This window comes from Rutidosis leptorrhynchoides, chromosome 4 (assembly GCF_046630445.1).
Source record: "Rutidosis leptorrhynchoides isolate AG116_Rl617_1_P2 chromosome 4, CSIRO_AGI_Rlap_v1, whole genome shotgun sequence".
In the NCBI taxonomy this organism is placed as follows: domain Eukaryota; kingdom Viridiplantae; phylum Streptophyta; class Magnoliopsida; order Asterales; family Asteraceae; genus Rutidosis; species Rutidosis leptorrhynchoides.
Window position 1 is genome coordinate 268956350 of NC_092336.1, and position 11262 is coordinate 268967611.

General features: G+C 34.3%; 1 protein-coding gene across 2 annotated transcripts; it reads left to right on the forward strand.

The window, feature by feature from the left end:
• Positions 1-3653: 3653 nt before the first annotated feature.
• LOC139843540 (uncharacterized) lies at positions 3654-8142 on the forward strand. Of its 2 annotated transcripts, XM_071833643.1 has the most exons (3): positions 3654-3845; positions 4149-4280; positions 5591-8142. In XM_071833643.1, exon 3 carries the CDS (start codon positions 5747-5749, stop codon positions 7979-7981), a length of 2235 nt encoding a protein of 744 aa, XP_071689744.1. In that variant the 5' UTR covers positions 3654-3845; positions 4149-4280; positions 5591-5746; the 3' UTR covers positions 7982-8142. The 2 variants fall into 2 exon arrangements, with proteins under 2 accessions (XP_071689744.1, XP_071689743.1); XM_071833642.1 differs by lacking the exon at positions 4149-4280.
• The last annotated feature ends 3120 nt before the right edge of the window (positions 8143-11262 follow it).

Genomic DNA, 11262 nt, shown 5'->3' on the forward strand with positions numbered 1-11262 from the left:
CCGCTACAACGGATGGGGTTTGTTGGGCCCAATAGATCTATCTTTAGGATTCACGTCAATTAGTAGACTGGTTTACTAATTCTTAGGTTACCAAGTAAAAAGGGCATATTCGGCTTCGATCGTTCAACCATAGAAAGTAGTTTCATGTACTTGTGTCTATTTTGTAAAACATTTATAAAGCTGCATGTATTCTCATCCCAAAAATATTAGATTTTAAAAGTGGGACTATAACTCACTTTCACAGATTTTTACTTCGTCGGGAGTAAGACTTGGTCACTGGTCGATTCACGAACCTATAACAAATATATACATATATACATATATATATATATATATATATATATATATATATATATATCAAAGTATGTTCAAAATATATTTACAACATTTTTAATACATTTTGATGTTTTAAGTTTATTAAGTCAGCTGTCCTCGTTAGTAACCTACAACTAGTTGTCCATAGTTAGATGTACAGAAATAAATTAATATATATTATCTTGAATCAATCCACAACCCAGTGTATACACGTCTCAGGCTAGATCACAACTCAAAGTATATATATTTTTAGAATCAACCTCAACCCTGTATAGCTAACTCAAACATTACTGCATATAGAGTGTCTATGGTTGTTCCAAATAATATATATACATGGGTCGATATGATATGTCAAAACATTTGTATACGTGTCTATGGTATCCTAAGATTACATAATATATTAGAATACATGTATAATACAATATAAGTTAGCTAGGATATGATTTGTATAGAATTGTTACAATATTTCCCGTAGCTACAACAATCAAAAAATATCAAATCTTGTTTTACCCATAACTTCTTCGTTTTAAATCCGTTTTGAGTGAATAAAAATGCTATGGTTTCATATTGAACTCTATTTTATGAATCTAAACAGAAAAAGTATAGGTTTATAGTCGGAAATATAAGTTACAAGTCGTTTTTGTAAGAGGTAGTCATTTCAGTCGAAAGAACGACGTCTTGATGACCATTTTGAAAAACATACTTCCACTTTGAGTTTAATCATGATTTTTGGATATATTTTCATGTTCATAAGAAAAATCATTTTCCCAGAAGAACAACTTTTAAATCAAATTTTATTATAGTTTTTAATTATCAAACCCAAAACAGCCCGCGGTGTTACTACGACGGCGTATGTCCGGTTTTACGGTATTTTTCATGTTTTCAGGTTTTAAATCATTAAGTTAGAATATCATATAGATATATAACATGTGTTTAGTTGATTTTAAAAGTCGAGTTAGAAGGATTAACTTTTGTTTGCGAACAAGTTTAGAATTAACTAAACTATGTTCTAGTGATTTCAAGTTTAAACCTTCGAATAAGGTAGTTTTATATATATGAATCGAATGATGTTATGAACATCATTACTACCTCAGGTTTTGTGGATAAACCTACTGGAAATGAGAAAAATAGATCTAGCTTCAAAGGATCCTTGGCTTGAAAGTTCTTGAAGCAGAATCATGACACGAAAACAAGTTCAAGTAAGATTTCCACTCGAAATAAGATTGTTATAGTTATAGAAATTGAATCAAAGTTTGAATATGAGTATTACCTTGTATTAGAAAGATATCTTACTGTAAATAAGAAAGATTTCTTGAGGTTGGATGATCACTTTACAAGATTGGAAGTAAGCTAGCAAACTTGGAAGTATTCTTGATTTTATGAAACTAGAACTTATAGAATTTATGAAGAACACTTAGAACTTGAAGATAGAACTTGAGAGAGATCAATTAGATGAAGAAAATTGAAGAATGAAAGTGTTTGTAGGTGGTTTTGGTCGTTGGTATATGGATTAGATATAAAGGATGTGTAATTTTGTTTACATGTAAATAAGTCATGAATGATTACTAATATTTTTGTAATTTTATGAGATATTTCATGCTAGTTGCCAAATGATGGTTCCCACATGGGTGACTCACATGGGCTGCTAAGAGCTGATCATTGGAGTGTATATACCAATAGTACATACATCTAAAAGCTGTGTATTGTACGAGTACGAATACGGGTGCATACGAGTAGAGTTGTTGATGAAACTAAACGAGGATGTAATTGTAAGCATTTTTGTTAAGTAAAAGTATTTTGATAAGTGTCTTAAAGTCTTTCAAAAGTGTATGAATACATATTAAAATACTACATGTATATACATTTTAACTGAGTCGTTAAGTCATCGTTAGTCGTTACATGTAAATGTTGTTTTGAAACCTTTAGGTTAACGATCTTGTTAAATGTTGTTAACCCATTGTTTATTATATCTAAAGAGATGTTAAATTATTACATTATCATGATATTATGATATATTAATATATCTTAGTATGATATATATACAGTTAAATGTTGTCACAACGATAATCGTTACATTTATGTCTCGTTTCGAAATCATTAAGTTAGTAGTCTTGTTTTTACATATGTAGTTCATTGTTAATACACTTAATGACATGTTTAATTATCATTTATCATGATTAAACATAGCGTATCAATATCTTAACATGATTCATATGTATTTAGTAAGACGTTGTTATAACGATAATCGTTATATATATCATTTCGAGTTTCTTAATTCAATAAACTCAATTTTATGTATATAACTCATTGTTAAAATACTTAATGAGATACTTACTTATCATAATATCATGTTAACTATATATATAATCATATATATGTCATCATATAGTTTTTACAAGTTTTAACGTTCGTGAATCACCGGTCAACTTGGGTGGTCAATTGTCTATATGAAACCTATTTCAATTAATCAAGTCTTAACAAGTTTGATTGCTTAACATGTTGGAAACACTTAATCATGTAAATAACAATTTCATTTAATATATATAAACATGAAAAAGTTCGGGTCACTACAGTACCTACCCGTTAAATAAATTTCGTCCCGAAATTTTAAGCAGTTGGAGTTGTTGACGTATCTTCTGGAAATAAGTGCGGGTATTTCTTCTTCATCTGATCTTCTCATTCCCAGGTGAACTCGGGTCCTCTACGAGCATTCCATCGAACTTTAACAATTGGTATCTTGTTTTGCTTAAGTCTTTTAACCTCACGATCCATTATTTCAACGGGTTCTTCGACGAATTGAAGTTTTTCGTTGATTTGGATTTCGTCTAATGGAATAGTGAGATCTTCTTTAGCAAAACATTTCTTCAAATTTGAGACGTGGAAAGTGTTATGTACAGCCGCGAGTTGTTGTGGTAATTCAAGTCGGTAAGCTACTGGTCCAACACGATCAATAATCTTGAATGGTCCTATATACCTTGGATTTAATTTCCCTCGTTTACCAAATCGAACAACGCCTTTCCAAGGTGCAACCTTAAGCATGACCATCTCTCCAATTTCAAATTCTATATCTTTTCTTTTAATGTAGGCGTAGCTCTTTTGTCGACTTTGGGCGGTTTTCACCACCACCACTACTCCACTCACTAACAAACAACACCAACATTCAACACTCACTAACACAACACAAACTAGTCAGCAATAAAGTGCAAAAAATCCACAACACGCACCCACAACACGAATGACCAGCACAACACAAATTGTCTCATTAATTCTTATCTTTATTCTTTATATACTTAAAACTTAAAATGAAAAAAGCATTCAAAAATTTGAAGTGTAATAAACATAGCAACCGGAGGAAATGTTGTAATAAAACCTGCTACTCAATTCTCTATTAACTAACTTAATGTTTTGAACCCATCAGAAATCATAACCACTTCCACCTATCTATCTACATCAAGTTTCTGATCATCTACTAAAACAGTGTCTGAACAGAGTGCATTCAACATCAATCATTTCCGGGTAACAGTTTAAAGGTATGTATTGCAATCTTTATCTATTATCTATATACGCTTGAAAACCTAGTTTTGGTTCTATTGCTTGCGGATACTTAGTTAACTTGAGCATGTATCTCAGCTTTTGTAATATGTATGCACTTCTTTACGCATATCAACTGTTTGATGAAATGTCTTAATGAACACCTTTTCTTTTTCTTCAATATTGAAGGCCTCATATTTTGTATTGTTTGTTGCAAGTTGCAATTGAAGTTTTGTAGTTCCTGATTGCGTGATTTATCCACCTGGTTTCATTGCTTCTGTTTTCGTGTTTGGAGTTTGCAGTTTGCAGCAATGTTATAAAAGTTGAAAGTTTAAGTCAGTTAACCGCGACCATCATTCCTTCCATGTCTAAATTTCACCATGGTTTTCTCAAATTGTTGTGCATTTGTAAGTCGGACAGGAAGAGTTAGAATGGTAAGCATACCGAACTGCATGCGTACTCAGATAATATATATACCAAACTAGCCGAATAGCGAACTATTTACCACACAATCATAGCATTCCGGATGTCGCATTTCGACTCCGTTTAGGCACGTTACACGTTAGCATCTCATGTGATACGTAAGCCCTGCATGCCTACCCGGTTGGCCCACATCACAGCTTGGGCCCACAAACAGGAAACCTAACTAGAGTCTTAATCTTATTAAACTCTAATTGGTTTTCTCCCTATAAATATAAGCCTAATGTCTGCTCATGAACACATTCATTGAACACACATTCATCACTCATACACTCTCAAATGTCCCGATATTACTAAGTCAAAGATATTGTCGTCAGTAACAAAATGATTTGTACGTTCATATTGGTGCATAGCAGTTAGTATGAGTTGGACAAATAAAGTGGTTTTGCATTCCCATGAACACACCAGCATGAATGCACGTTTCCTTCACACATGTTCCTTATTTTACGCAAGTAGTCTCATTGTTAGTTTGGTAGTAGTTAGGAGAAGTTATTGTCTTTCCATTATAAATATGTATGTTTGTTTATGATGAAATTATGAATGAATGAAAAGTTGGTTTAAAGCCAAAGTCTCTTATTACTCTATATTTCTTGGGAGATTGAACATCTCGAATCGGTCTACTATCAATCACACTAGCAAATACATTCTACCGCTGATTATAAACCTTAACTTATACTGCTGATTATAAACCCTAACCTAAAATCGGTGATCGATCTTCTTAACCACCCTCGATTGATCTTGAATCTTGATGCACGTTTTCCGGAGAGTTAAACGATTGATCGTTCCCAAACCGTCATTAATTGCACGCAAGCTTCGTTATTCTTGATCAAGTTACATAATTTTAAAAGTGCCCGTTCTTTCTCCGAAGTCCATTGTTCCCTCGTTAATTGCACACAAGCTTCATTATACTTGATCAAGTTACATAATTTTAAAGTGCCCTTTCTTTCTCTGTAGTCCATTGTTTGTGATACAGTTGCACATAAATTATTATTCATTTATAAGACACCATGCATATTGGCTTTTCAAGTCAATTTCATTTTAACAACTATAACAAAGTCCCCCAGTTTCTGTATAACCATGTCCCATTTATTGTATTCCTATACCTATGGATCCAATGGATTTCATTTTTGCTCTGAGTGTTAGAAGAATACTCTATACAATAACATATTCCATGTACGTTTGGTGTATTTGAATTCTTGTCTGTGTTTGAAAGTGTATTACTATTTGCATATTATTTAACCATTCCTGATCTTTTTGTCAGCAGGGTTTCATTACAAGACCGGTTCACAGTGGTTGTGCTTAAGAAATGATGGTCTTATTACTGGGTCAGTGGCTGCAACCACTTTTATCAACGGGTACTCAAATTGTTGTAATTGAAGGCATAAAGTGAACATGACACAATGTAAAAAGATTAAATCTTATGTATGATTTTGTGAATTCATTTAAGCTACAACAAGTGGGGTCAATTTCGGTCGACCCCTTTTACCCAGTTTTTACCTCAATAATCCCTGAAGTTATGCTGAAAAGATCAACTCCATCATCAACCCACGTGCTTAAAACCCTAAAATCTCTTAACAAAAAACTATCACATTCATTCTGTAAGGAAAATGATTCAGCAAATCGTGTTACTGAAAGTGGTTCAGAGTCTGAAACTGACTGGGTGAGATTACTAAAACCATTCGACATTGAACAGCTCAGGGAATCACTGCATAAAATCACCCCACTTCAGCTTCAGAAATTGCTTAAACTTCCACTCGATGTATCAACATCACTCGAGTTATTTCATTGGGCGAAAACCCAAAAAGGGTATTATCACACTTTCGATGTATATTATACCATGATCGATAAAGCTGGGGCCGAAAAAGAGTTTAAAACCATTGATAAATTATTGATTCAGATGAAAGATGAAGAGATAGTTTTTCAAGAAACACTTTTTGTTATGATCATGCGCCATTATCAAAGAGCCGATTTACCTGGTCAGGCTACTAGATTACTTTTGGAAATGAGATCTGTTTTCTTATGCCAACCGACATGCAAATCGTATAATACCGTGTTGGATGTATTGGTTGAAGGAGACTGTTCTAAAGTTGCACCCAACGTGTTCTATGAAATGCTTCAAAGAAACATTGCTCCTGATGTTTTTACTTTTGCCATTGTAATGAAAGCGTTTTGTTCCATTAACGAAGTCGATTCTGCGTGTAAACTGTTAAGAGACATGACAAAACACGGGTGTGTTCCAAACGCAATCGTTTATCAAACGTTAATGCACACATTATGTAAGTGTGATCGTGTGGATGAAGCGTTAAACCTTTTTGAGCAGATGATACTCATGGGGTGTACACCCGATGTTGAAACTTTTAACGATGTTATTCATGGACTTTGTAGATCGAATCGAATTCAAGAAGCTGCAGTTTTAACTGATCGAATGGTTCGTCTTGGTTTTATTCCTAATTCGTTAACATATGGAGTTTTGATTAACGGGTTGTGTCGAACGAACCAACTTGAAAAGGCTCAGTCTCTTCTTAAAAGAGTGCCTGAACCTAATAACGTTATGTTTAATACGTTGATTAATGGGTTTGTTTTAACGGGTCGGTTCGATGAAGCTAAATCAGTTATAACTGATAGTATGATGCATAATGGGTGTCAACCTGATATTTATACATACAATACACTCATTCGCGGTCTTTGCAAAAACGAGCGTTTGGTTTCGGCTCGTGATATGATGAAACAGATGGCGTTGAACGGTTGTCAGCCTGACATCATCACTTACACGATCTTAATCAACGGGTTTTGTAAGAAGTATAGATTAGAGGAAGCGAGTGATGTCATGCGTGAAATGACCGAAAAGGGTCTTCGTTTGAACACGGTCGGATACAATTCAATCATACATGCTTTATGTAAGGTCGGGAATGTTCCGGAAGCTCTAGACATGTTTCACGACATGCGTATTCAAGGATGTAAACCTGATATTTTCACTTTCAATTCGTTAATCTTCGGATTATGTGACATTGATGACAAGGAAAACGCTCTAAAATTGTTCCAAGATATGGTGTCGGAGGGGGTGATTCCAGATGTTGTAACGTACAACACTTTAATCCATGCTTATTTAAAAAGAGGTGCGTTTAATGAAGCTTTTAAGCTCGTAAAAGACATGCAATTTAGAGGATGCCAACACAATGAAATTACGTATAACGCCCTAATAAAGGCGTTATGTAGAGACGGCGCCGTTGAAAAAGCATGGGGATTGTTTGAGGAGATGTTGGAAAAAGGTTTTAACCCGAGCACTGTTTCGTGCAATCTTTTGATCGATGGTTTGTGCAAAATTGGTAAAGTGCAACGAGCGTTTGATTTCATGAAAGATATGGTGCATTTAGGGATGATTCCTGATATCGTAACGTATAACAGTTTAATCGATGGATATTGCAAGATGGGTAATATTCGAGAAGCCATGAGTCTATTTGAAAACTTGCAGTTGAAAGGTATGAATCCTAATGTGATTACTTATAATACTTTAATATTTTCGTATTGCAAACAACGCATGTTTGATGATGCGTGTTTACTCCTTAATAGAGGTGTTGCTAAAGGCTTTGTACCAAATAATGTAACTTGGGGTATATTGGTTTCCAGTTTTGTTAAAGAGGGTGTTGATTTATAGACATGTATCTGATTCTTAAATCGATTGTAAGAGTCTTAGTATTGTGATCAGATGAGAATCTTGTAGTCTGTGCATTTGGTACTTGTATTGTACTGCGTAATTGTCGTGGATTTATCAAATTTAGTGGTGGAAATATCACAGTTAAAAAAAGAAAGAATAAGAGTATAATTTTTTTTTTTTGAAAGGCAACAGTCGGCATCGAATACTCTCATTTGCCACGCACGCTCGCACTTTCGGGAGGAAACTCGAATCGCATTGCAGGAACCCGATCATTAAACCATCCCTAGGGGCAGACGGACCGTGTTTGAGTCCTTAATGGATCCGGGAGAGAACCCCCATGAGGTCAATCTGGAGCTCCATTTCAGGCAGATTGATTAATATGATCGACCGAGCGAGGCTCAAACCATGACCTAATCCTCGCCCCAACACGTGTTGGGATACGGTTGAAGCAAAGCTTTGTTGGTGAATAAGGGTATATTGGTGGAGAAGAAACTATTTTCGAGCGAAACGTGAACTTATTTGGCTAAGAACGTGAAAAAAGTATAAGGACGGTTAGAGAGACCAATTTTATGGAATTTAATCGTTAATTAGGCTTAAAGTTCACATAAAGGTTTTAATCCACATATCGCGACAAGCTTGATTTGTGGGTTTGATGTTATAGGCTTGATATGAGCTTTTGTATAATCGTATAAGCTTTAGCCGTGTCATGTTTTATATGGGCTTGTACCTGATATACACTTTTGTTCCAAAATCAAATAATAACTGCTTGTGTACTTCCAGCAAATCACCAACCAACTAAAAGATGGGTGAATTGTTATTTGACTTGTGTGCATCTCCCATCTTATGCTTCAACATCATTATTTTCCTTGGCTTTATTTTCTTTAGCTTTGGTGTTTAAAGTAAAAATACATTCTTCAACAAGATTATGTATTTGAAGTAGTCTAAAGAATACTTTAATAGAGTATCACTATTCACTAATCTAAATTATTAGTCATATTTTATTAGTTTTTTTATCTTATTAATAAATCAAAACTTTTAAACATATAAATTGACATACCCCACACCACTTTAAACTCCATAAACACCTAACCATGCTTAAATCAAAGACTCGCCAACTACCTGGAAAACATTATCCATTTTGCATCCCAAGTTTTTCATGCAAACTGTACAACAGCAGTATTTTTGACTTTTAAAGTCAAAATCTTGACTCTAATATAATCTTTCGCCAGCCAAGCAAACTCATTAGCATTCCTCTTTTTACCAGTAAACAATCTTTAATATCTTTTCTGCCATACATAGTACATAGCAGAAACAATGACAAGCCTCGTAATAATAAAGGTAATATCACTTTTGTTGATGTACACAAAAGATTGTATACTTTAATCTGACCAGAAAAAGATTATGATTTTAAAAAGTATCAAATTGAGGCAATATATGCCACATGGGAACCAAGTCATACGCCACTTGAACGCCATGTCATATTCTCTAGGCATGTGAAGGTAATTTCCTCTTTTACACTTCTCCTCTTTTACCTTTACACTATTATAATTTATAACTCGACTTCAAAAGTAATTAGCTTTGGAACCGTTTCTTTGATGGAAACTATCAATAGTCATGATATATTGATGTATTGATTTATCGATTAGTTTAATTTGTATGGTGTACATCACTAAATTGTTATGTTAAGTAATAAGTATTCTTTATATGCATCACAAGTGTCACTAAAATCTATCTTCAACCCTTTAAAATAACAAACCCTTCAACCTAAAAGATGAACAAACCAAAAACCCATTTCTCAGTTGCTGCTACTCCATCTCCGCCAAGCTCCGACCTTTGACATTTACAACATAGAATTGAATGAAAAGAAAAATGTCCAATCATTTATGAATCGATATAAACAACAACAGTAACTGATTGCAACAAGAACAGTAACTGATTGCTATAACTGACAACAAAAATAGTCAATGTCAACCAACCAATTAACTGATTATGCAAGAAAGTGTCTGTCTACATAAGACTTGAACATACGGTGACGTACCGTCGTACCCCAAATTGGTAGTAGCTGACCAAATCTATCTTCTTACGTTTTTACAATCAAAAAATTCTCCAAAAGGGAAACTGTCCGAATTGGTAGAATGGATCAAGCTAGTCAGAAGTGTGATCAAATAGTTCGTTTCAATCTGTCTGGAACCAATCTATGAGTCATTTTGTTCCCCATACTCACTTTGACCTGTTTATCTAAACCAATTGACCATTTCTTACATTTTTAAGGATTAAACGTGATGACAAGGGTATCACGATCACACAGTCTTACTATATTGAAATTTTTTTAAGGAAATTCAAATGTGAGAACTGTTCTCTGGTAAGTACTCCCATTGATCCAAATGTGAAACTTATGCCTACGGGTAAGGCCGTGTCCCAATTCGAATACTCTCAAGCAATATAATTTTTTATGTATTGTTGGTTGAATGTTGGTTAATGCACTAAACAATAAACTTAAGTATGATTAACCAAAAGAATATGTTTTGATGATGACACATGTGATGCCCTGTACAAAACCATCGTGTACGAATCATCAACAACAGGATCATTACAAGGTTAAGTACTATATGCGTGTTCAAAAAGAGTTTGCATTCATAAATAAAGTGATGGCTAAACCAACATCGAATGTTTTACATTTCAAAAGCATGCTTCACTAAGTAGAAGCAAATAATAAGTGTATGTGACCACAATGGTCGTTACAAGTCATAATTCAAAGGTACTAAAGTTTGAATGCAAGGTAAAGTAGTTCATGCCTTGACAACTCTAAGCAGCGGGTGTCTACAGCACGACTAGTACACAGCGGAAGCTAACCTCAAGCACCTGAGAAAAAAAATGCTTAAAAACGTCAACACAAAGGTTAGTGAGCTATAGTTTAAGTATAACAGTAAGTAAGGTAGGCCACGAGATTTCAGTGCTACAAAGAGCGTTTCAAAACAGTATGATAAAGTATATGTTAACCGTGGGCACTTGGTAACTAACTTAACGTTTATACCCCCTGAAAGTACACTTGGCAAGTGCGTATGTTTACGAAGTATTAAACACTCGTTAAATGCTAGCGCTACTAGCCCGAGTGGGGATGTCAAACCCTATGAATCCATATCTAAGATTCGCGTTCACGGTTCAAAAACCAATGATTAAACGTTACCGAGCTAAAGGGAATGTTTATGCCGTTGTATAACCCACACATATATAAGTTTAAGTACTCGTGCCTAGTATGTAAAACATAAAATCCGCATGTA

Excerpts from the sequence above, each read along its gene's own strand:
- LOC139843540 (XM_071833643.1), top strand. The coding sequence starts at position 5,747 with ATGTATGATTTTGTGAATTCATTTAAGCTACAACAAGTGGGGTCAATT.